At 45.8% G+C, this 25,861-nt stretch overlaps 1 protein-coding gene across 1 annotated transcript in view; it reads left to right on the top strand.

Moving 5' to 3' along the window:
* Positions 1–16,619: 16,619 nt before the first annotated feature.
* LOC309400797 (WD repeat-containing protein 48-like) overlaps positions 16,620–25,861 on the top strand; it is a 105,666-nt gene continuing 96,424 nt past the window's right edge. Inside the window, exon 1 of the mRNA XM_081969484.1 lies at positions 16,620–16,718. Coding sequence (XP_081825610.1) covers positions 16,647–16,718 — 72 coding nt within the window. The 5' untranslated portion in view covers positions 16,620–16,646. The remainder of the gene's footprint in view (positions 16,719–25,861) is intronic.

The raw sequence follows: 25,861 nt of genomic DNA on the forward strand, positions 1-25,861 counted from the left end.
CTCCCTAGATGGAAAAAGGCAAAGCCAAAGGCGAATGCAAGGAAGTCAATTTGATGTTGCCACGCAAAGGCCAATGGTGCAATTGCAGCACCCCCTGGTTCAACAACCAGCTTTGCAACCTGCTCAACAAATTATTCCAATGCATATTCCTCAGCAGGCATTCACAGTCACACCTTTGACTGGTGAGTCCAAATTAAAGGAGTCAGGAGAGAATTATAAAGCCTGGGTCAGTGAAATTGCGCTCTTGCTACGAAGAGAAGGCACATATTGCATGGTTTTTAATCCTCCTCCTCAACCATGGACACCTGCAATGAGAGACCTGGAAAACAGAGCAATCACGACTTTGCTCATGTCAATGGAAATTGAGCTCCAGGGTACCTTTCCACTTGATGCAACTGCCCAACAAATTTGGGCTATTTTGGAAGATTGCTACAGGCCCGTTTCAATTGAATCTTCATGTTTGCTCATGTCTGAGTTCCACGGTTCGAAGTTGAAACCTGGTGAATGAATTGGTGGATATTTGACCAAACTGAAAAGAATGAGAAGTGAATTGAGACAAAATGGCCATGAAATCGATGATATCCAAATGATTAGCATCATCATTAACTCATTGAATTATGAATGGAAAGATGCTGTTGCAAAGATTAACTACGTGCCTATTGCTCAACGCACAGTTAACCACGTTTGCAGACTTTTAGCGGAAGAAGAAGCTATCAAGTTAGCTACACCACATCTGCAACGACCCCCAGCATCAAAGGCTCCAGCCAGACGTCCCTTCCGAGGAAGAGGCTACGCTCCAAGGATGCCAAAATGCTACACCTGCAACCGTGTGGGACATGACACCCGGGATTGTCCCCAACGAGTTCCAGCTCCCGTCACGTACCAGCCCAGAGGAACAGATTCCAGAGGCAGAGGTAGAGGCGGAAGACAAGGTCGTCGTGGTCCAAGGCGTGATCCACAAGCTCCACTTGCAACACTGGCCATAACCAACGTTCCACAACCTGATCCAAAGTTCGACAGACGTCTTTTGTGGACTTTAGATAGTGGAGCAGCTGTGCACGTTACCCACAGAAGGGAACTTTTCACAGAGATGCGCGAACCAGAGCCCGAGTATCGAGAACTGTATTCCTTCACCAACCACACTTGCAAGGTTATGGGAAAAGGAACTGTTTACATTGAAGAGCTCGATACATACATCCCTGATGTTTATTACATACCTTCAGCAACCAGTAATTTACTTAGTCAAAGTCACTTGTCTAGAGATTTAAAGTTCCAGGTTCACCACCTCGAAAAAGCAAGTTACTTAGTTAAAGATGGAGATATTGTTGCTGAAACTATGCTGATTGGTGGTGTTTATTACTTAAAGCCAAAGCCTAAAGGGCAAGCACAGGCAAGTATGCAAACTCCAAAAAGGCACAACACGGGCCCAGAGAGAGTTGGTTCAGAGAGAGAACCCGTTACTGTACCAAAGGCTCCTAAAGCCAACAAACAGAGAAAACAGAAACAGGTTGCTCAGAGCAAACCTGAGGTTCCTCATGAAACTGTTAATGCTGAGAATTCACTAACTGGTAAACCTTTGCATTCCAGGTGTATTCACAAGTGGCACAGACAATTGGGACATGCCAGTTTCCGTGTTCTTAGAAAGATGCCGGAGTTTGCAAAAGGTTTGGATCTAAAGGGGTGTAAGGTGTTTTTGGATTGTGCGGTTTGCAAAAAGGCTAAATCCAAGGCAGCTGCTATTCCAAAACACGCTACACGCCGGTCAACACGCATTTTTGATTTGGTACACACTGACATAGTAGGTCCTTTCCCACCAACAATTGGTGGCAGAAAGTATTTTCTAACAATTGTAGATAATCATTCTAGATATGGATTTGTATATCCTATGAGAGAGAAATCTGAGACCTTTCAGATCTTTAAAGACTTTGCAGCTTTTGTTTCTACACAATACCAAGTTCGCATCACCAGAATCCAGAGTGACCGTGGTGCAGAATTCATGTCTCAGCGTTTCCAGGACTGGATGCGTAAGAATGGAATTCTTCATCAGACATCCGCTCCATATACACCGGCTCATAACGGAGTCATAGAAAGAAGACAAGGGGTTCTACAAACCATGATGCGTTGTCTTCTAGAAGATGCCAATCTCAGTAACATATACTGGGGTGAAGCAATCAAATATGCAAATTACATTGTCAACCGTACTTGGAGCAGTGTAATCAATCAAACTCCTTTCTACATGCTGTATGGCTACAAGCCTGATCTCAAGAACCTCCACATTTTTGGTTCATATGCTATGGTGAACACTCCTATAACTCAAGGACCAAAGAGACTGAGATTTATGGGTATTGATGATGACTCAAAATGGTGCAAATTCATTGATACTAAACATGTGATTGTCATTTCACAATCTGCTAATTTTGAGGAAGAGATTGACTGGTACAGGATTCATTCCAATGATCCTCGAGTTTATTTTCCTAGAGATGGTGTTCCAGATGCCACGCAGCCTGATGACAATTCGCAGGCAGATATTCCTTCTACCAGTTCTTCACAACCTGATGTTCCGTCTTCGCAAGCCGCGGATGCTGATGCTAGCGACGAACGTGAGGACGAGGATGATGATGAAGAAGAAGAAGAAGACTGGTCTGTTGCTCCTAGACGTTCCAAGAGGGTCACAAAAGGAATCCCTCCACAACGTTATTCATGGCAACTGACAAAAACACCATTACCTTTGATTTGCAACGTTACTCTTCCTCCTGAGACATTCACACAAATCAAACAGCTTCCTGATTCGGAGCAAGACAAATGGTATGATGCAATGCAGGATGAAATGGACAGTTTAAAGAAACTCAATGCATTTACACCTGCAAAACCTCCAGCAAACAAGAAAGTCATTGGCACTCGATGGGTCTACAGAATCAAGAAGAAACCGAATGGTGAGTCTTTATACAAAGCTAGACTGGTAGCTCAGGGTTTCGCTCAACGTTATCCTGAGGACTACACAAACACTTACTCACCAACAGTCAGAACTGAAAGCGTAAAAATTGCTTTAACCACTGCAACTATTCTTCGTTTAGAAGTTTTCCAATTTGATGTGGACACAGCTTACCTACATGCAGACCTAGATGAAGAGATCTATGTAAGAAGCCCTCCAGGATTCCGAAAGCAAGAAGGGGATACCTGGTTCCTGAACAAAAGTCTTTATGGTCTGAAACAGTCAGGTTTAATGTGGTATTTATGTCTTACTGACAAACTAAATTCAATGGGCTTTATTAAGTCCGAAACTGATGAATGCGTGTTCACAAAAAGATCTAACAATGCATATGAGATAATTCTTGTTTATGTTGATGATATTGTTTATATTGGTCCAAATAAGAAAATGAGTGATATTTTTGCCAAAAGTTTGCAGAGATACTTCACACTGAAATCTTTAGGACACATTAGCACTTATTTAGGTGTTCAGATTGAAAAGACACAGAAGGGGTTTAGTCTTTCACAAGAAGAGAAAATTGACCACATTCTGCATCATTGCAACATGAAAGATGCTAGCACAACAAAGACACCCATGCAAACAGTTTTTCACAACTTAACACATGAACCAAGTCCTGAGTTCGAGGATCAAACACTTTATCGTTCAGTCATTGGTTCACTATTATACATTAGTAGTTGGACCAGACCTGACATTGCACTTAGTGTTAATCTTTTATCATGACACGTAGGTAAGGCAACACAATTTCATTGGTCATGCATTAAGAAGTTGTTGAAATACCTGAAACACACTAAACACATGAAGTTATTGCTAGAACCAAAACACACTGATCATCCACAGTTAATTTGTTATGCAGACGCCGACTGGGCGAGTGATAAGAAGTCACGCAAAAGCACTTCTGGTTACATGATGTTCCTAAATGGTTGTCCTGTTTACTGGCAAGTGAGAAAACAGAGTTTTGTTTCATGTTCATCTACTGAAGCTGAATATGCTTGTGTCTCAGATGCTTGTAATTCTCTAACGTGGTTTGATGCTTTGATCACAGATATCTGGACACGTCCGATTTGACCAATCACCGTGATGGAAGATAATGTATCTGTGGTTTATATTTCTGAGTCACATTTCACAGGTTCTAGGTCCAGACACATTGACATTCGTTATCAAAACACGAAGCAATTAGTTAAGCAAGGTTTTGTTAAATTGCAATATGTTTCTACACATGATCAGATTGCAGATATGCTGAACAAACCACTTCCTGTAAATCAACACGAGTATCTGCAAAAGAAGATGTGCCTTAATTGATGATTTGATGACGTCAGCCCAGACTAGCAAAAGAAGGGGTGTCACTACGTTAAAAAGTTTGCTAGACATGAACTGACTGAACTGACACTGAATAGTTAAACTGAGAAAGAGTTATTGCGCAGGTCATAAAAGTTCTTATCTGACAGTGATTTATTGCGCTTGTCTTCACACATTCCAGAAGAGACGAAGGAGAGAGAAAGAGAAAGCTACTGCTGAACTCTTGTCCGCCTGCCAGGAAAGCTGGCAGACGGGACATTTTTATCAAAATGTAACAATTAGTTAGTTTTGTTTTATTTCCATTTATTATTTTTGTATTAAAGTGTGGGAAACCGGGGCTCAATCTTCCCGGTTGGGCCAGAGGCCTTCTCCGGGGGGGCGATTTCATGAGATGGAGAGTGAAGACACCGCACAAGGTTCCTCGGGATGAGATCGCACCCAGAGTTGCCTCTGGGGACCTCTTTTATTGGTAAACAATGAAGGGCGGAGTAAAGGGTACATACATAGGTTTATCACTACCATATTAGGTCATGATTACATTTGGCTGCTCATCCTGGCATTGTATTGATGAGATCCTTTTGTCTCCTTTGTTTTCCTCCTAAAGTGGTTCAGCCTCCTTCCAGAGGCCTGCACGTAGTGGAAAATTACCAGAGATAGTTCTTCTGAGCACATGTTCTTTTGTTTAGTCCTTAATGGTGGATCAGATACTACTGCAACATCTCCTCTGTTTTTTGTTTTAAAAGGCAGAATATTTAGACTTGTTGCTGAAAGGTGGGACATGTTGAAATGGTCTCCTCATCACTACTGAAGGTGATGGGAGGTTTTTTATCATAGTTAATGGTGATGATATCATTGTCTATTTCTTCCTTGCTGCCTTTAAAAGCATCCGGGAGCTCGCTTTGGACAGATTCTTCCTGAGGTATCAAAGAATATCCCTTGTTGTGCCATAATGCGTTTACCTGAGCGACAGCACGCTTTTCAGCAATCAGTGATAGACTATTGGAAATAGTTTTTACAAAAATTGGCAAGACACAAGGCAATACAATACATCCTAAAGCAATCATACCAATGAGTGCAACAATGGCCTGAAGGCCAGGCAATTTGGGGAACCATGAACCAAACATATCTCTGAAATCTAACCCAGACCATGTCTGGACGGGAACAAGGGCAATTCTTACCATATCCGATGTTATTTGTTCAATTATTTTTCCACTGTTGTCTATCTGGATGCAACAATTGGATAGATTAAACTTTCCACATACTCCCCCTTCTTTGGCTAATAAATAGTCTAAGGCAAGACGATTCTGCATAATGTATGTGCGGGAAAGAGCACTTTCTTTGGCGAGTTGTTTTAAGGCAAGAGCTGTTTTGTTGGTAATGATTTCTACCACTGCTTGGAGTCTTATGATGCGATTAAACATATAAATGGGTGTGCTATAGCCCCAAGTGCCATCTTGGGCCCATGTAGCAGGGTCATAATTGATAATGCGCTCGGGGGGCCAATCATTATCTTTTCAGTGACATCAATACCAAGACCAAATCCATAATAATGGGTTGAAGGGGAGTGCGTGTTAGGGGCTGATAAACAAACAGTGTTACAGTGGCCGGTGGAACACGTGGTGGCAGCTGGGCCTAAGGTAAAGTTAAAACTCTCAGGGCCAGATTGGATGGTTCCAATCGGGCCTGTGTACCAATAGTTATAAGCCTCTTGAAGACTAGCGTGCCCAGTGGATTGCACCTTGCGAAGAGTAAAAAGATATTTTTGTACAGTTAAGTATGATTGCTCCCATGAAAAGGAGCCACAGGTGACCCCCATAGCCCCATCACCCTGCCCCTTAGTTATGGCTGTGCAAGCGTCAAAACAAACAGAAACTGAGCCCTTTTGGTTATTTGAGGGGCGATTCCGGGAGGTATTGTGAGCAATATACCCTGATCGTTGTTGGGCAAGCGAAAAGAGAGTTGAGAGTACTTGAAATTTGGCATTTGGATGCCAACTACCCCCTTTATACCCGTATATGTGAATAGAAGCATAAACAGGGCCCAGGGCGTGCGGGTGATAACACTGAGTTCCTGATGAAGTGGTGCAGCGGGCATAAACAGTGTTGTTTCGGGTGCAAGAGTCTAGGTCTTTTGTACAGTCTGGCTTCAGTGTGTGGTAGATTAATGTCTGACGAGTGCGAGTGCCTGATTTTGTGGTCTGGATGCATCCGCACAATCCTGAGAAAGGGTGGTTGCTCGCTTTCGTCTTGGCAGGTGAGAAACTTTAAGAAAAGCGTCAAGTGAAGAAATGACTTGGCGAGTGGGAAGGCAGGTACGAAGAAGCTGGCACCGATAAACACCAGAGTCTGAGAGTCGGGCGTGATGAAATGTCAGCGTGGATGAGGTAGGGTTGACACGAGAGGTAATTGTGATGGTAGAAGAGTTGGACAGCTGATGTTCCTCCTTGCCTTTCCGGGCCCACGTTAAAATCATTGGTCCAGGGCCACTCATGGTAAGGATGCAGGTGAAAGATGTGGTCCCATTAACTGGAGCGGTGGCAATCCGCGGCATCAACATCAGTGGAGGTGGTGGTTGGTTGATCATGGCGGCCGACACATTTTGATTGTGTTTTGCAGTCCAGATTGCCATCAGGGCGAGGATCATAAGCAATTAATCCCCAATAAAAGATAGTCTTATAGTTTGAACCAATGAAGTGTTGAATTACTGCAGACAAGATTCAAACAGGATCCAAACATGTAGAAAGTAAGTGTTCCATGTACAGTTCAGATAAGTGTGTGTAATGTTAGCTGCACCCATAGATTTTTACTTCAGTCACTGTTCAAATGAGTTTTTGGGTGAGATGACAGAACAAGTAAACATAAACAAATGATGACTAGGGAATTGGCAAAAATGACAGCGCATTAGTTCCACGTGTCGTTGTTTCAGCACTGCTTTGGTGGTTTTTGGTTTTTCACATCACTGGACAGCTGTTTTGGCCACTGTGCTGTCTGTAAAGTCATCTTGGTCATCTCTGGAACTGGATTTGGGAACTGGTACAACAATATTTTTGGCTGGACAAGCATCACATGCTAGAATCCACAAAGATCTGTAGAAGCAAGCACAGCATGTCCTCGTCCCCCTTGCGGGAGAGGCAAACAAACTTTTTAAATCTATTATGTTACCTATGCCAAATTAGCCAAATTGGGGTACACCAAATTGTTAGGTACCCAAAATCCCTCCTTTTTTATTTGTTTGAGAAAACAGTCCTTAAAGGACCAATTAACACGTTCCACAATGGCTTAACCTGTGGAATTGTAAGGGGAAAAAAACCCCAAAAATTAAAACAATGTTCCAATTAGTACAAGATTACAAAAAAGGCCAATGAAAAATAGGCCAGGCCATTATCAGTCTTTAAAAAGAAAAGTTTGCCCAAGGCAGTAAAGGCTGAAAAAAGGTGAGAAAAAAAACATGATTAGCTGTTTCTTCTCATTAAAATGTGGCCAAAAAAAAAATAGATAAATGAATTTACTTCTAAGAAGCCAAAAAAAGGAAACATAGGTGACATCCATTTACCATAGTGATTAGAGGCCAAATCATGGGGATTAACTTCCGTGTCCCCAAAGGGGGATGCCCCAAAACACTGGGGGCAAGATGAAACAATTTGCTTGACCTGGTTGAGTGGCATATGGCAAAATTGTGCCAGTCCCTCAGCATTTTTATGAAAAAATTATCAAGAAAAATTAATCTGAAGAAAAAACGTAGTTAAAAAAAATACCTAGAAAATTAAAAATAAGTTGACACACATAATGAAAGTCAGAAATGTAGTTAAAAGTTTGTTAAAAAAGATGTGAAAAGTTAAAGTAGCAACAGACAATTTTTAGTGTTGCAAGAACAACGGTATTGCGAGGTAGGAAAAGAAGTCCTTAAACACGCAAGCCAAAGAACTTCAGGCAAATGAGATGAAATACAGATCACATAGTCAGTTAAAGCACACTGAAGAAAGAAGGTATTCTGAAAACAAAATTAAAAATCAGATTTTGGAATAGGAAAAATAATATTAATTAAATCGGTCCAATTTCTACAACAAACCCAAGGTTATTAATTCAACAACTGCCTAAAAAAATAATAATGGCAAAACATTGTAAAAACGGAGTCTTTTTTGTCTTAAAAACATCAAAAGAATTAGCTGACAAGTTACGCAAACCACAAATGGAATGCTCAAAATCTCATTAATCATTTCAACTGTGGCAAGGGCAGAAAAAAGAAAAAAATAATAAATCAAATAAAAAACTTTAAGTAGTGGCAGACACAGATGGACGAACCCAAATAAAGGTTCCCCAATAGCTGCCATAAATTAATTACCAAAATACCTCCGTGTACATTTAAACAAAGAAAAATTGGGGCAAAAAAGATTGTAACATTTCATGCAGTTATGCTTTTTTTCTGGAACAATCTGCAATACAATACAATACAATACAATAGCAGAGTTGGAAGGGACCCTGGAGGTCCTCTAGTCCAACCCCCTGCCTAGGCAGGAAACCCTATACCGTTTCAGACAAATAACCATTCAACATCCTCTCAAAGACCTCCAGTGTTGGGCCATTCACAACCCCTGGAGGCAAGCCGTTCCATTGACCAACTGCTCTTAGAGGCATTCACAGGTATCACTGGGGCGTTTCATACACACACTCATGGTAAAAATGAGCAGACACTCATTCTCCCAGCTTTTCCTGCTTCCCTCCAAAGAATGACCCAGAAGGAAGAGTGGGGGGGGGGAGGGGGAAATTCACACAGGCAATCACGTGGATCTCTGGATCCATTCACTTATCACTCCCTGGGGCATGGGGGACACATACTCACATTCATACTGCAATCAGACCTTCATGCTTGCTCATGCCAAACAATCATAGGTATTTCAGGAAGCCTTTTTTTTTTCACAAGCCACCAAGCTTCATTTTCTTTTATTAGAGGATCTCACCCTCCCTTCAGGTTTGGAAATGATAACACACATGCATACATGTTCTATTTCCTTAAGCACTAGATTGTTAATACCTGTCTCTGCCCTGGGGTGTTCGTTTCTAATTTGGACCTGCCAGCTGTGCTGGCTAATTTTTAAAGATCCAAATTCTATCTTGATATCCCAGCACGCGCTGGCATTTTTAAATATCAAGATGTATAGAAACAATGTACAGAGATGTTTGTCCACACATTGTTTGCATTCAGCCAGGGTTCTAGGTTGGCGCTCCCAGCACATGCTGGCATATTTTTAAAGATCCAAACCCTATCTTGATCTCCCAGCAATTTCTGGCATAGTTTTAAAGACCAAGATGTATGGAGACTTTCATTAACACATCGTTTGCATCTGGGTGTGGCCCTTGATTCATTAGATGGTGGCCAGAAATCAGCAAATTTGTTGACAAAATCTAAATCAAAACTGCCTTCTGGAGGCCAGGTTTTTACTTTAGGACTAATAGAGTAGGTTGGTCAGAAAAATGCGCAGAGGGTTTTTACTCAGGTTGAAGGCAAACCTTTAGTAGGAATTTCCTTCATTTCATACATGCACACACAAGGCAACACTGTCCTCCTCCCCCCAAAAGGGAAAAACAAATCTATACTCACCTGAAGAGTACAATCTTCTAGGGCTGAAACACATGAGAACAAGGTTCCCTCCCCCACAGAAAAGGCATTGTTGGAGGATTAGAGGTAAGGGAGGGGCGTGGGGGGGATAGATAGCTTGCAGGCAGAGTTTGAAAAATAAAACCATTAGTTACTAAGCAGATAAACAGATAAACATTATGGGGATATCACAGATGAGAAATGGAGTCTGGATTCACATGCTTCAGGAAAGAAATGAACAGGTAAAATCATTTAGACACACAATAAATGCAAGGATGAAACTTTTCTTGCAAAGCAGGGTAAGGGAGGATAGAAAAAAAGCAATCCTTTAAACTAATTACTTCATGATCTTGTGGAATCAATTTAGGTGGAGAGACAGAAAACATATGTTTATTCCCCTCCTCTTGCTCATTGTTCCTCTAACCGTGGAGGAGAAGAAAAATTAACCTCTCCGTGAGACCAATTGAAGATAATTTTGGAGAAAGAATTTTTAATTCCTTCTTTTTTAATTGGGGAAGATTTTTACCCCCTTGAGAAGCTATTTTTATAGAAGATTCGGTTAATTCCCTCAGCTCTTGCAAACATCCAAATTGCTGCTGAGAGAATTTTCTACCCATAACTTATGAAATTAAGGAAGGAGGGAAGACAGGCCCTGAATCGGGAAGACAGGCCCTGAATCTTGGTTCAGACTTTGGTTCATTATAACATTGCAAAAGACTGGTCAAGGAAAAAGATATTTGCAGACAGAGGCAGGGTGAGATCAATGAAGCATAACATTTATATTTTTATCTGTATGTTCAGACAGACCATGAGGGGTGTATCCTGTTATCGGTCTAGGACAGGGGATAGTCCCGTGTTTGTCTCGCAGATGTTAAATGTTCCTTGACGTATTTTTATTCTCGGCTCTTTCTGTACTTTTCCATTTCTCCTTTTATCAATTTAGCAAATGTATGCCTGCGTATATGCTTACGTCAAAATGACTATATAAGATTGTTGTTTGAGACTGTTCGGGGTTCAAACCCCCATATGCTATTTTAGCTGTTTGAACCTGCGCAATAAACTTTCTTGCATTGCAAAGAGCTGGTCTTTGAGTCTTCAATTTCCACAACAAAATAACCAAGTCGTGTTTCAGACAGGTCGAATGCGCAGGCCTCTTCCAGGCGGGTAAGCATGGGCAGTCCGAGACGTATTCTGCAGAATCACGTCGGGGTCACCAGTTGTGGGAAACCGGGGCTCAATCTTCCCGGTTGGGCCAGAGGCCTTCTCCGGGGGGCGATTTCATGAGATGGAGAGTGAAGACACCACACAAGGTTCCTCGGGATGAGATCGCACCCAGAGTTGCCTCTGGGGACCTCTTTTATTGGTAAACAATGAAGGGCGGAGTAAAGGGTACATACATAGGTTTATCACTACCATATTAGGTCATGATTACATTTGGCTGCTCATCCTGGCATTGTATTGATGAGATCCTTTTGCCTCCTTTGTTTTCCTCCTAAAGTGGTTCAGCCTCCTTCCAGAGGCCTGCACGTAGTGGAAAATTACCAGAGATAGTTCTTCTGAGCACATGTTCTTTTGTTTAGTCCTTAATGGTGGATCAGATACTACTGCAACATTAAAGTTTGTTTATTAATTAGAATATGCTTCTCAAGACTTTTATTCTTTTTCTTCACATCTTAATGCATATGCTGTTGGGAATCAGCCCGATCCTAGACTTCACTTTCTTCAGGGTGAAATTTTTTCCCCTGACACCCACAACTATGCCCAGGATGCTCTCTGGGTTCCTGCCACAGTGATCAAAGTCACTGGCCCTCGCTCATACAGGGTACAGCTCGAAGATGGCAGGAATTGGAAAAGGCACATTGACCAGCTCCGAGGCCAACTCAGCCATTCCATACTTAGACAACCAGAAATAACTCCAAAAGTAGCAAACCAAAACCCTACTGAAAACAAAAAAAGACACACTCCCTCTAAAGTAGACTGAAGCCCGAAGGAACCAGGTTACACACCTTTAGAGCCGGGTATCCAGCGGCGGTCTCCAGGCGAACAAGTTTCATGCGCAGCAGCCACGCCTAGGGAAAACTTCTAGGCAATTCCATTGGAGGATCCAGGAGCAGGAGGATTCGTTATGGCTGGGCGGCAGGCCACCGCCACCACACCCATTGAGCTGTGCAGGTCCGAAAGAGCTCATAGATGCTCCACCTACTTACGAGATTACGCAAGCTAGAAAGGCCCTGATTGGGTAAAACTCTATCTCAGAGGGGAGGGGTGTTAAGTGTTCAGAGTGAAGCAAATAGGCTTCACTCAGGCCCTCCATTTCGGCGGGAAACTAGATTGAATCTGATTGGTCAAGCTGTCTGACAGCTTCCTATATAAGGGCAAGATGTAAGACAGGCAGGCTGCTGGATTGTACTAGTTGTCAAATAAGGAGCTGTTGTTGTTGAAGCCTGAGCCTGTCTCTTCCATTCACCTGATCTAACACTGGCGACAAAGATGGGATCCGAAGACGACTGAGACAAAAAGAGCTGACAACTAAAACCAGCAAAACCCAGTCAAAGCAAACGAATGTCGGGCGGCAAGCAGCCATTTTGAGCGGCAAATTCAAAGCTGCCTAACACCTCCTAATTGAACAGAACCCATCGCATTAGTTGAAGATGTGTGCCTTCAAACCTGTAACTACCCACAGCCCCACTTTACCCAGAACTTCCTGTTACTTGTGACAAAGTCACAAAACACTGTACCAGTGCTGAAGCACTGGTGGCACTAACACCAGTGTGAGATAAAAACCCAATTATTAAATCCTCACAACACAGAGACAAGTTTGGTTCACAATTCAAAAAGGTTTATTTACAGAAAAATAAAAAGTGTTTGCAAAGGTGGCCTCCAAGTCTCTTCCCAAGTGGATCAAGTACAATGAGAGCAAAGAATAGCATTCAAACAATACATTTTATACACTCTGCTCCTAAGAAATTCTCACCCTCCTGGTCATTCATTTAAGTCATTTCTTTCATCATCCCATACTGTAAAGCAGTGGTTCTCAACCTGTGGGTCGGGACCCTTTTGGGGTCAAACAACCCTTTCACAGGGATCGCCTAAGACCATTGGAAAACACATATTTTCAAAAAAATATGGAAAACATAAAATAATTTTATGGTTGGGGGTCACCACATGAGGAACTGTATTAAAGGGTTGCGGCATTAGAAAGGTTGAGACCCACTGCTGTAAACGGTCAACTTGACAATTTCTTGAGAGGCCCCTATCTCTTATTTGGTTTTTTCTGGTGCCTTTCGTCCAGTGGTGGGTTCCTGCCGGATCGCACCGGATCGCGCGCGCTCCCTTTCGGCGCTAAACCCGGATCACGCGCTCCCTTTCGGCGCTAAACCCGTAAGTACGGTCTTGCCCCGCCCCTGGCAACGCGGCGATGCTTGCCTGCGCTCCACCAGCTCGGCTGGGAACGGAGACGTTTCTCTGCTCAGCAATGTCTTCAGTGGAGCGGTGGCAGCCTGGCAGGCTGAGCCTGCGTCCCTTTCAGGCGCTCCGCTCCGCTGAGGAAACGTCTCCGTTCCCAGCCGAGCTGGTGGAGCGCAGGCAAGCGTCGTCGCGTCGCCAGGGGCGGGGCAAGAACGTACTTCCGGGTTTAGCGCCGAAAGGGAGCACGCGATCCGGGTTTAGCGCCGAAAGGGAGCGTGCGCGATCCGGTGCGATCCGGCAGGAACCCACCACTGCTTTCGTCTGAGCAGATGGCTTCCTATCTAACTTGTACGTAGGCACCTGTAAATGGCTTGGAATAACAAAGGTTATCTTATCCTGTTTACTGAACACAATTTGTGGTTAGCAAAAGCACAGTAACATATTACATATTTTAGGCAAGAATATAATGGCTTATACATTTAACATTGTATATGAATACAAAAGTAACTTTTTAACATATTATAAAAGAGTAACTTAATATTGCTTCCTTCACCAGAGTCAGGAGATGGTCAGTCCTGACTCCAGGAAATCTTGCAACTGAAAAAAATGCCTCAAGGATGAGATATAAGTGGGCATTGCTGTACATTAAGTACCACCGTGGGGTCAATGCCTTAGATCAGGGGTGTCAAATTCACGATGACACATCGTCACATGATGTATCACAACTTTTTTCTTTGCTAAAATGGGGGTGGGGGTGGCCAGCGCGTGCCGCATCCAGCCCATGGGCCACAAGTTTCACACCCCTCCCCTAGATGGTATTGACACAGCAATGCTCACAATAGTCCCTTCGGGGAGAGGGGGCGGTCTAGAAATCTAATTAAACAAAATAAATAAATAAATAAATAGGGATGGGCACTGGTTGAATGGGCAACCTGTCTACCATAGTCATGCCCCCAGTTCCCTTGGGTCTTGAAATCACTCCTTGGCCTTCAGTGGCCTATGGATGGCCAGTAAATTTGTCAGTTGCAGCTTCACAGTCAAAGACAAAAAACATGATCAGATCAGAGTCCACTTTCCTAATTGACAGGCAGATATCAGATGATGCATTTTGTCTCATTGTAGATGAGGTCACAAAGTACCATCAGATGAAAGATGAGATCCATGCTGGGGCACAAAAGTAGCATGCCACAGTTGCCCTGGACAAGGAAACAAAGAAATCCCAGGGCAGGGAGGAGGCCCTGGCTAGTTTTATAAAAAAGCTGCCTGCACTGTAACAGTATTGACTCCATTAATAGTGATAGCCTCGCCACCTTTTGTCAGGATGACCCACCTCAGTATACCCCATATTTGTATTGTTGGAAGAAATGTCCTTCTGGATTCAGTTCCAAGTGGGGAAAAAGACACTGGAGACTGTTTGGAAAGATGGTTTAATGGTGGACAGGATCACATGCCTTGAACTCCTGAACAGAAAAGGGGATCCCATGCTTCCAGATATTGGGTAAAGAAGAGAGAAAAGAAGGGGCTTGCTGGGTTTTTTATACTCTGTTCGGCCCCACCTGTTTCCTGTTCCTGTGTAAGAAATTTATTCTGATTGGTTGTCAGACTCCCATGGGGCCATGCAGGGGCAACTATCTAGGCTGTGTTTTGAGTCCAAGTTTGGTTGAGTTCCTAGATGCCATGTGGTGAGTTTCTGTACAAGGCTAATTCTACCTTTGTTATGTAGACTAACCCAGGCTTTAATGGCTCATTGACAAAGGGGGCGGGCGGGGGGGGGGGGGGGGAGGAAGCTGCAGGGAGCTACTTTGTCTTTAAAAACATGTTTCTCCCTTTTCACATCCAGGGAACTATAATATTCTGCCTTCTTAATATTTCCCAGGCTATTTCAGTTTTCTAGCAGAGGGGTGGGTTTTAACTTCCTACAGTATTTAGACAAGCGTCCTTGTGTATACTATGTATAAATAATATAGTTATGAGCTGTGCAGACGATGTGCTTATTAGACTGGAAGAGACAGCAATTATATTTGTTGGAAGGTTTTAAATCTTCCTTTGCTAGTTTCGATTTTCCCGCCGGGAGCGTGAAAAATAATTTGAGCAGAACAGCTGCATGGAAGCCAGGTATTTTATTTTTCAGGAAGGAGGTACAAGCAGCAAGGTACAAGCAGCAATGACATCGTTCCTGGCCTAGCTACTCAACTGGGATTGACTCGATATTTTATACTCTTTTTACCTTTCGAAGTCTGATACTAATGATTCTGGCTTTTGCGTGATTCCTGTGTTAATGGTTTCATTCCTGCTTTGCTCTTTGATTGGCAAGGAGGTGTTTGCTAGTTTGTGTTTGTAATTTTAACTTTATTTGCCCCAAGTATGTTTCCCAAAACTGATACTATCTTTATAACTTGTCTTCAGCACCTTTTTTCTTCCTTCCTTGTCATTCTGGCCTCTCTTTAGCACCTTTTGCTTCCCCCTTGTCACCTAGCCCGATCTCCTCTTGTATCCGCATTTTCCTGTTTTGTTTTCCTCCACTATATTGGAATTTTAATTACTTTGGTCTCCCTTCTTGGGCTATCTGTTTCTATGGGGGCTTTAGATGATTATCTATTCCAATGTTTCCTGTTTTTCCTAAAAAGCTTCTAGTGGTGCCTTTGTTTCTGAATTTAGGATTTTATTCCTTTTTTTTTTCTTTTAGTAGTGGTAATTTCCTCCCATTTCCTTCCTACAAATGCATGTAGGGATACGCTACGGACGCAGTAACGAAGAAAGGTGAGAGCTATATACTCAGTTCTCCAATCAAGAGAAGCCGGTGTTGGAAGGAAAATCCATCTGATTCAGTTCCAAGCTGGGAGGAAGACGCTGGAAATAACATGCTGATAGGAAAGACTGTTTAGAGCAGAACCAACACAAACACAGCATGCAGTTGTTAGTTTAGTTAGCTTATGCTAAATTGCGACGCTGCGGGGTGGAACACGCCCGCCTGCTGCAGCCGATAACGTCCTGTCCAAATCTCGCGTGACAAAAAAAAATCTCGATCGTGGCTTCACAATAACCGCTGTTATATGCCTGTGGAAATTCTCAGTCATCCTGGTCATGGTTATCTCAAAGGTGCTTTTCCAAAAGCTGAGAAGCTTCTTGGATGAGAAGCGAAACGTTTTCAAAGAAAAAAAAACCCAAGAAAGTCCTGTTGCCTTTTGGAAAAACACCTTTGGGACAACCGCTGCTCTAGCAACCGTGCAGAACACACCTATACATTAAAAGCCCATTTTGCACTCCATAACGCCTGTGTCCCTGAGTTTTAAAGAAGGGGACACAGCAGTCCCCACCTCTGGAGGTGGGACTTCCGGTCGGTTTAAGCTTCTCGGTCATGACGACAGTGTCAACATGTAAGATGGCGGGTCATCACCGACAGACTACAGCGGGCCGGCGGAAAGTGCAGGTGAAGGAGTCACCTTGGGGTGAGGTTGAAGGCGGGGCGGCGTTTTGTGCTGCTTGGAGGCGTCAGGTTTTCTACTATATCGTGTTGCCAGGCTATAAGAGATGGATGGTGGCTCCCCCCCCCCCGGCAAATTGCTTTCCCTCGGCCCAAACTAAACGAACAAAATAAAGCAACTCCGAAGCCCTTTCACATCCGAATTGGGTGGGCCATTTTACTGCCTAGAGTCCATTGGAGTTGGGCGGCTAAAATTCAAATTAATACATAATTTCACAGGTCTAATATAATATGAGATGGAGTGGGACCAGGAAAAAAGTTTCAAGTAAGGGCTTGCTTGAAATCTCCATTACGCCGTGAACCTCAGTGAGGGACCTGGTGCTCTTCCGCTTTTTAGCTTAGCCTACCTTACAGAAGATAAAAAAGTGTAATATTGATAAGGTATTGATAACTTGGGTCTTGTTGAAGTATACCACTTTGTGTTTTAGTGAGTTGAGAACTTTGCTGAAAAATAGCGAATAAGTAATCCCATTTAAATCTGTGGCAGGGATATGATTAACTTGGAATAGGTTTCTCTGTCACTAATGGCCTGAACAAAATGTGATCAAAGTTTGTTTATTAAACTTATATGCTGCCCATCTCTTAGAGGCTCAAAAACTCTAGTTTCCACTCCTGCAGGCACTATCCTAAACCACTCCCAATGCTGTTTAAGTGATTGTCTTAGACTAGAGCTTGATACCATCAGTTATCAGCTTTTCCTGTTCCCCATCCTTTTCCTAGTCTCTCAAAATCATCTTGTTGCTTTTCTCCTTCCCCGTGAAAGGTAAAAAATAGCTTGCCTTCTGCTGCAGCTCAGTGTATTTCTCATGCCAGTTTTGAGTATAACTCTTCCTTGAAAAGTGGAGTACATCTGGATAACTATTGTTTACCTGGATCCTCTGACAGCTGCAGGTTGCAAACCAGCATATTGGCTTATATAATAGCAGTCAACACTAGATTAGAGTTCCCACAGTGATGGATAGAGAGCATATAAAAAGTTTGCATACCCCTGTTAAAGTGCCAGGTTTTTGAGATGTAAAAAGTCAGACCAAGATAAATCATTTGATTTCTTTCCACCTTTAATATAACCTAAAAGCTGTTCAATTGAAATGAAAAGTCATTTAGGGGAGAAATAAAACTAAAATTGCATAAGTGTACATACCCTTAAACTAACAGTTTGTTGAAGCACCTTTTAAATTTATGACAGTATTCAGTCTTTTGGGGCAGGAGCCTATCAGCATGACACATCTTGCCTTGGGAATCTTTGCCCACTCTTCCTTCCAAAATCTGTCAGATTCTGATGACATCTCTTCTGCACAGCCCTCTTAAGGTCACCCCACAGATTTTCAATTGGATTCAGGTCCAGGGTCTGGCTGGGCCATTCCAAAACTTTGATCTTCTGGTAAAGCCATTCTTTTGTTGATTTGCAGGTATGCTTTGGGTGGTGGTGGTGTTGAAAGGTGAAATTCCTTTTCATCTTCAGCATTTTAGCAGAGGCCTAAAGGTTTTGTACCAAAATTGATACTTGGAACTGTGTTCCTAATTCCCTTCACCTTAACTTTCCCTTTGCCAGTTGAAAAAAAGTAGCCCCAAAGCATAAAGCATAATGCTGCCACCACCATGTTTCACTGTGGGTATGGTGTACTTTTGGTGATAGTGTGTTTGCACCAAACATGTTTTTGAATTATGGCCAAAAAGTTCAACCTTGGTTTCATCAGACCATTACACATTTTCCCACATGCTTTTGTCAGACTTGAGGTAGGTTTTTGCAAAATGAACCCAGCTTGGGTGTTTTTCTTTGTAAGAAAAGACTTCCATCTTGCTACCCTACCCCACAGCCCAGACAAATGAAGAGTAGGGGAGATTGTTATCACATGTAATATGTCGGAGTTTGTAGCGATCCAGCCAGCACACAACCAAATAATTCAGGAGGATTCATTAAATAGAAACAACTTTATATACAAGAATATAAAACATGATGCATGTATACAATACCCATGCATTCTCCAAAGTTGGTGGAGACAGCGGTCATGCATGGGTTAACTCAGTAACCAATAGAACTGAGTCTACCAAAGTGATGTCATTGCCTCTGAGGAGTGTCCTCCCGCTTTTTTAGACTCAGTTCGATTTGAACTGGCTGTGCTAATTGCTCTCTCCTCAACTTTCTACTTAAAAACTTCAATTGGCTTCTTTAATCAAAATTAATTGGCTTGAATTCATCTCCAAATTGCAAGGAAGAAAGAACGGATTTCTTGGATTGCTCCTTTTGGAGCCAGGACTCTCAGTTAGCCCTTGGGCTTACTGAGGGGAATTGCCAGGGTTTCTTCAAGGCTTTTGCCTCCCGACCTTGCCAGCAGCCTCAGAAGTTTCTTCGGGTGCAGCGCTGCTCAGTCAGCACTGGCCGTTGGAGGCCCCGCTCAGCGCTGCTGCCTCTGCTGGACCTCCCTGACTCTCACTTGCTTGCCGCCAACGCCGCCAAGCCACTAACTGCGCCAGGAGCCGCCAAGAGCCAGTGCCAGGAAGCGTTGCCACTGCTGCACGCCGCCGCCGTTCCTCAGTGCTCCCGCCGCCGCCGGACCATCGCTACTGCCTCCTCAGCTTTCGCAACCTCCCGCAGGGTTTCGACGCCCTCCCTCGTTCCCCGGCCTCAGCTACCTCGTGGCGCCCGGCCCATAGACTCTGTAGCCTCAGCGGCCATTTTGTTTCGGTGCGAAGAGCTCCGGTGGCCATTTTGACTACTCATCAAGCTGTGAGTACAGGCTATGGCCTTTCCTGCCCCCGAGCCTCAAGTGCCTCCACCCACCAACGAGTCCCCTTCATCTGGGGCACACAAGCGCAGATCTGCCCCGGAGGCCTCCCCCACTGAGCCTGCTTCCAAGACCCCAAGGCCCAGTCACAGGAGTACAGCCGATCCCCCCCCCCCCCCCAGGAAAGGGACACTGCCACTCAGGCCCCTCCCAGCAAGGCCAGAGCCAAGAACAAACACACGGAATCCCGTCTATTTCAGGCCCAGAGGCCTGTTCAGCCTAGTCCTCCTCCTCCTGACCTATCTACTGATTCAGAGGATGATCTTATTTATTTATTTATTTATTATTCATATTTATAGACCGCCCCCTCTCCCGAAAGGGACTCGGGGCGGTGTACAGTCACTAAAATACGTTATAAAATACATACAAAACAGTTAAATAATTAAATACGTAGGTGGAGGAGGTTGCAAGACTGTACATAGAATAATAAATATTAAATATAGTATATAGTGTATTAAAAACTTTTTAAAACCCCAAACCCAATTAAAATGAATAAATCCCCGGGAGGTAGAACTAAGAAAGTGCCAGGCCAGCTGATTGAAATAGGTGAGTCTTTAACTTTTGCCGGAAGGAACGGAGGTCGGTGGTAGTTCGAATGTCAGGGGGGAGGTCATTCCAGAGGGTTGGGCCCATCACAGAGAAGGATCTACTCCTAGGTGTCGCCCGCTGGCATTGACTAGCAGACGGCACCAGGAGGAGCCCCTCTCTGTGTGAGCGGATAGGTCGCAGGGACGTGTGTGGTAGGATGCGATCCTGCAGGTAACTAGGTCCACTGCCATGGAGCGCTTTAAAGATGGTGATCAATACCTTGAAACGCACCCGAAAGGCCACAGGTAGCCAGTGCAGCTCGCGCAGGAGAGGTGTTACGTGGGAGTAACGTGTACTTCCCATAATAACCCGCGCGGCTGCGTTCTGAACTAGCTGCAGTCTCCGGACGCGTCCCAAGGGAAGCCCCATGTAGAGAGCATTGCAGTAGTCCAGGCGAGACGTCACCAGCGCATGAGTGACCGTGCGCAGGGCACTCCGGTCCAGTAGGGCATCCATGATCCAACCTGAGGATGCCAGGGGCACGGGCGATCTGGCCAACAGTGGTGATGAATCTGAGGGTGGCAGGAGCATCACTCCTGATGAGGACACCCTCTACTAGGAGGACATTTCTCCCCCATCCCGCCGCCATCGTTCTTACTCACCTGGCGTGGCTGATTTCATATCTGAGGCTATCGAACGAGGCATAGCAGCAGGACTTACAGGTCTGACCATTCTTCTCCACGCAGGTCTGTTTCTTCTTCCAGTTCTAGACGCAGGAATGGTGAGCTCTCAGCTTCTTCATCGGATGAGTTACCTGGCATGTCCAGTCAGCCGTCGGTTTTCGGAGAGGAGGAACGTCCTGCAAGAGATTCAGATCTCTCAGAAGACGAAGGTCTCCCCCACGACCCACCTACCATTGTCGGTTTATTTAAACCCGCTGTCTTTCGATCTCTTCTTTTTAAGGCCAAGAAGATCGCGGGCATTCCTTCCCCCAAGGCACCGCAGGGAATGGAAGCGGACAAGGCTGACACTACTGACCCCCTCTTCATCCAGCCTAAGGTGGAGGAGGTTATTCCGTCCCCCAGACTCTTCATAGATGTGGTCCAGAACCAATGGGCATCACCAGGTGCAGGTCCCCTCCCCAATACCTTGGACAAGCGCCTGTATAATGTGGGACCGGAACTCACCAAGGCTCTAGAGGTACCTTCTATTGACTTGCCTATAATTGGCCTTTCTTCTCCTAACGCAGCTTCAGCAGCTCCCGAGGAGGCTCTTCGTCCTGAAGACAAGAGGATAGAACAAACTCTGGTCAAGGGCCATCAGGCCTCGGCTTGGGCTGTCAGGGTGGGTACCTCTGCTTCTTTCTTCAGTCGCTCTGTTCTCTTGTGGTTAAGGCAACTTCAAGCGAGGCTTCTGGCCCAGGATTCTAGGGCTCGCAGGGACATTAACAAATTAAAGGCGGCCCTAGAATACACTGCAGATGCCTCCTTGGACATGGCCCGTTTTGCATCCAAAGCTATTGCATCCTCCATCTCCACCCACCGCCTCCTTTGGCTAAAGCAGTGGTAGGCGGAAGCCCGAGCCAAGTGGAGGCTAGCCTCCTCTCCCTATTCTTCCTCTCTTCTATTTGGTCCCTCATTAGAGCCTCTATTGGTAGAGTCCAAGGATAAGCGAAAGGTCTTGCAACCGGCCACTAAGAAACAAGAGGACCGCAATCCTTTTATCGTAGGCAGCCCTTTCGTGGTCAGGACGGGGGTGCCTCCACCTCCCGTCCGCAACGTCAGGCTCCCCCCAGGCAGGGCCCATCCTTTTCCAACAGATCAGGCAGAAACAAGGAGAGATTCCAGTCCAGAAAGTCATTCAGGGACAATACCAACCGCCCCTACAAGAGGCAGAAGTGACTGCCTGGAGGGTCTCCCCATAGGGGTACGTCTGTCAACCTTCGTGGATCGTTGGGACGACATCACCAACAATGCATGGGTCACATCCACAATCAGATTCGGCCTTCTCTTGGACTTGCACTCCAGCCCTCCGAACCACTTCGTTCCGTGCCCAATCTCCAGGGATCCTCACAAGAGGCTCCTTGTAGAGCAGGCCATCCATCATCTGCTCCACATTCGGGCCATTCAACCTGTGCCTCCGGGCCAGGTGGGATGGGGTTTTTACTCTCGTCTCTTTATCGTGCCGAAGTCTTCGGGGGGCTGGAGAGCAATCCTCGATCTCAAATTTCTGAATCGATTCATCAGGTACAGGAGATTCAAAATGCACTCTCTCCTGTCAATCCTGGAGAGCATGCGCAAACATGATCTCCTCACATCAGTGGATCTCACGGAGGCTTACCTCCATGTTCCCATTCACAAGCGACACAGACGGTTCCTCCGCTTTGTCTATGCGGGCCGTCACTTTCAGTATCGGGCCCTCCCCTTCGTTCTGTCATCAGCCTCAAGGGTTTTCACCAAACTCCTGTCAGTCGTAGCAGCCCACTTATGAGCCAGACCCATTCGGATCTTCTGCTACCTGGACGACATTCTCCTGTTGTCCAGGTCTCGCAAACAGGCCCTTCGGGATCTCCAGGACACCTTACAGGTGCTTTGGGAGGTGGGATTCTCCATCAATCAGGAGAAGAGCCACTTTGTTCCCACTTCTCGTCTATTGCACTTGGGAGCCCTTATCGACTCTTCTCAGGGGAAGGTCTTCCTGTCTCGGGAACACCAGATCAGCCTCAGGGAATTAGCCTACGAGGTACGGAGGAGACAGCAGGTCCCTCTTTTCCAGCTGTCTCAACTGCTGAGGAAGATGGTCTCCTGCTTCTCCATCATCCCTTGGGCGCGGCTTCACAGCTGCTGCCTCCAGTGGTTTCTACTGCAATTCCAGAAAACCAACAGCAGCTGTTCCCTAGTGAAGGTCAGGTTGACTCCAGAGGTCCTCCACTCTCTGGACTGGTGGGTCTCCCTGGCCATCTCTCAGGGGTCCCTCTTCAGGGAACCTCCTCATCTTGTAGTTACGAAAGACGCGGGCTTGATGGGTTGGGGCGCTCACCTGGAAGACCAAGTAGCTCAGGGTCTCTGGTCCGATTCCGACCTTTCCCACAGTATGAATTGGCTGTTTTGTTTGTTTTATTGGATTTATATGCCGCCCTTCTCTCAAAGGACTCAGGGCGGCGTACAGCGTTAAAGAACACATATTACAAAAGTTAAAAGGAAATTAGATAAATATCCAAAAAACAAACCCAATTAATATAACACTAACATTTAAGAAATTAGATAAAATTAACAGGCCAGGCCGGCTTGCTGGAAAAGCCAACTTTTTAGGGCGCGTCGGAAGGACCGGAGGTCTGGGATTATGCGAAGCTCCGGGGGAAGCTCATTCCAGAGGGAAGACGATCCCACAGAGAAGGCTCTCCCCCTGGGGGTTGCTAGCCAACACTGTTTGGCCGAGGGCACCCTGAGGAGGCCAACTCTGTGAGATCACACTGGACGGTGGGAGGCTACTGGTGGCAGTAGTTGGTCTCGCAGGTACCCTGGGCCTAAGCCATGGAGCGCTTTAGAGGTGATAATTAGTACCTTGAATCACACCTGGAAAACAACCGGCAACCAGTGCAGGCTGCCTAAAAGGGGTGTAACATGGGAGCACCTAGGTACCCCCATGATAACCCGTGCAGCTGCATTCTGGACCAGCTGAAGCCTCCGGGTGCTCTTCAAGAGCAGCCCCATGTGGAGAGCGTTGCAATAGTCCAGGCGAGAAAGGACGAGGGCACGAGTGACTGTGCACAGAGCATCCCGATCCAGGAAGGGGCGCAACTGACGTACCAGGCGAACCTGGTAAAAGGCCCCCCTGGTCATGGCCGTCAGGTGTTGTTCTACACTAAGCCACGTGTCCAGGAGGACTCCCATATTGCGGGCCCTCTGTGAGGGGGCTAAAATTTCTCCCCCTATCATCAAAGATGGAACAAGATGCACAAATCGGGATGACGGAAACCACAGCCACTCAGTCTTGGAGGGATTGAGCTTGAGCCTGTTCCTCCCCATCCAGATCCGCACAGCCTCCAGGCATCGGGACATCACGTCGAGGGCATTGTTTGGGTGGTTTGGGGTAGAGATGAAAAGTTGGGTATCATCAGCATATTGATGATACTGTACCCCAAAACCACGGATGATCTCGCCCAGCAGTTTCATATATATGTTGAACAGGAGGGGTGAGAGAACCGACCCCTGGGGCACCCCACAAGTTACGAGCCTCGGGGTCGATTCCTGCCCTCCAGTCAACACGAACTGAGACCGATCCGACAGGTAGGAGGAGAACCACCGTAAAACAGTGCCCCCCACTCCCAACCCCCCGAGTCGTCACAGTAGGATACCATGGTCGATGGTATCGAAAGCCACCGAGAGGTCTAATAGGACCAGGACAGAGGAGCAGCCCCTGTCCCGGGCCTGCCAGAGATCATCGACCAATGCGACCAATGCCGTCTCCATGCTGTACCCGGGCCTGAACCCGACTGAAACGGATCCAGGTAGACAGCTTCATCCAGGGACTGGGGAAGCTGACGTGCTACCACACTCTCGACAACCTTCGCTACAAAGCGAAGGTTGGAGACCGGACGATAGTTGGCTAAAGAAACTGGGTCCAGGGAAGGCTTCTTAAGGAGGGGCCTCACTACCGCCTCCTTCAAGGTGGTGGGAAAGAACCCCTCTCTCAATGAAGCGTTGGTAATCGCCTGGAGGCAGCCTCGTGTCACCTCCCGGGGAGCCGAAACTAACCAAGAGGGACACGGGTCCAGCACACAAGTGGCAGCACTGAGTCTCCCCATAATCCTGTCCATGCCCTCGGGGGTCACAGGGTCAAACTCATCCCAGATTGTCTCCACAAGATTCATCCCCGTCGACTCGCCCGAATCTAGCCAGTCACACTCCAAGCCTGTCTGGATCTGAGCGATTTTATCCTGCAGATACTGAACAAATTCTTCAGCCCTACCCTGCAAGGGGTCTTTCCCAGTTCCTTGGTTAACTAAGGAACGGGTCACCCTAAACAGGGATGAATTCTTACTAGTGTTTGATCAGATTCGGACCGGCTGACCCTCCAACCACTCTCTAGGCGTCTTTTCTGGCGTTTCATCTCCCGGAGCTCCTCGGGAAACCAGGGAGCCACCTGTGATCGACACCGGGTCAGAGGCTGCAAAGGCACAATGCGATCCAAGGCCCCAGTGGCCGCCCTATCCCAGGCTTCCACTAGGGCTTCGGTCGAGTTGTGAGCAAGGGATTCAGGAAAAGTCCCAAGCTCCATCAGGAACCTTTCAGGGTCCATCAGGCACCTGGGGCGGAACCATCTAGTTAGTTCTGCCTCCCTGCGGCGAGGGGTAGCAGTATGGAAGTCAAGCCTGATGAGGAAATGATCAGACCATGACAAGGGTTGAATAGAAATATCCCCTAAATCTAGATCATTCATCCACTGCCCAGAGACAAAAATCAGGTTGAGCGTGTGTCCCCTATTATGGGTGGGGTCTTGAATTAACTGAGTTAGGTCCATAGCCGTCATGGAAGCCATGAACTCCCGAGCTGACTTGGATGTCTCGCCAATGGAAGGCAGGAGTTGACGGCCATCCATCTGGCCCTCCGTCACTTCCAATCCTCACTCCGCAGCACCCATGTGCTGATTCGGACAGGCAACACGATGGCCAAGGCGTATGTCAACCTTCAAGGGGGGACAAGAGCGGTATCTCTCATGGAGTCTGCCTTTCGCCTAGGGATCTGGGCGGAAGCCAACCTTCTCTCTCTCCAC

Source organism: Natrix helvetica (genome assembly GCF_964273705.1).
Source record: "Natrix helvetica genome assembly, chromosome: W".
NCBI lineage: Eukaryota > Metazoa > Chordata > Lepidosauria > Squamata > Natricidae > Natrix > Natrix helvetica.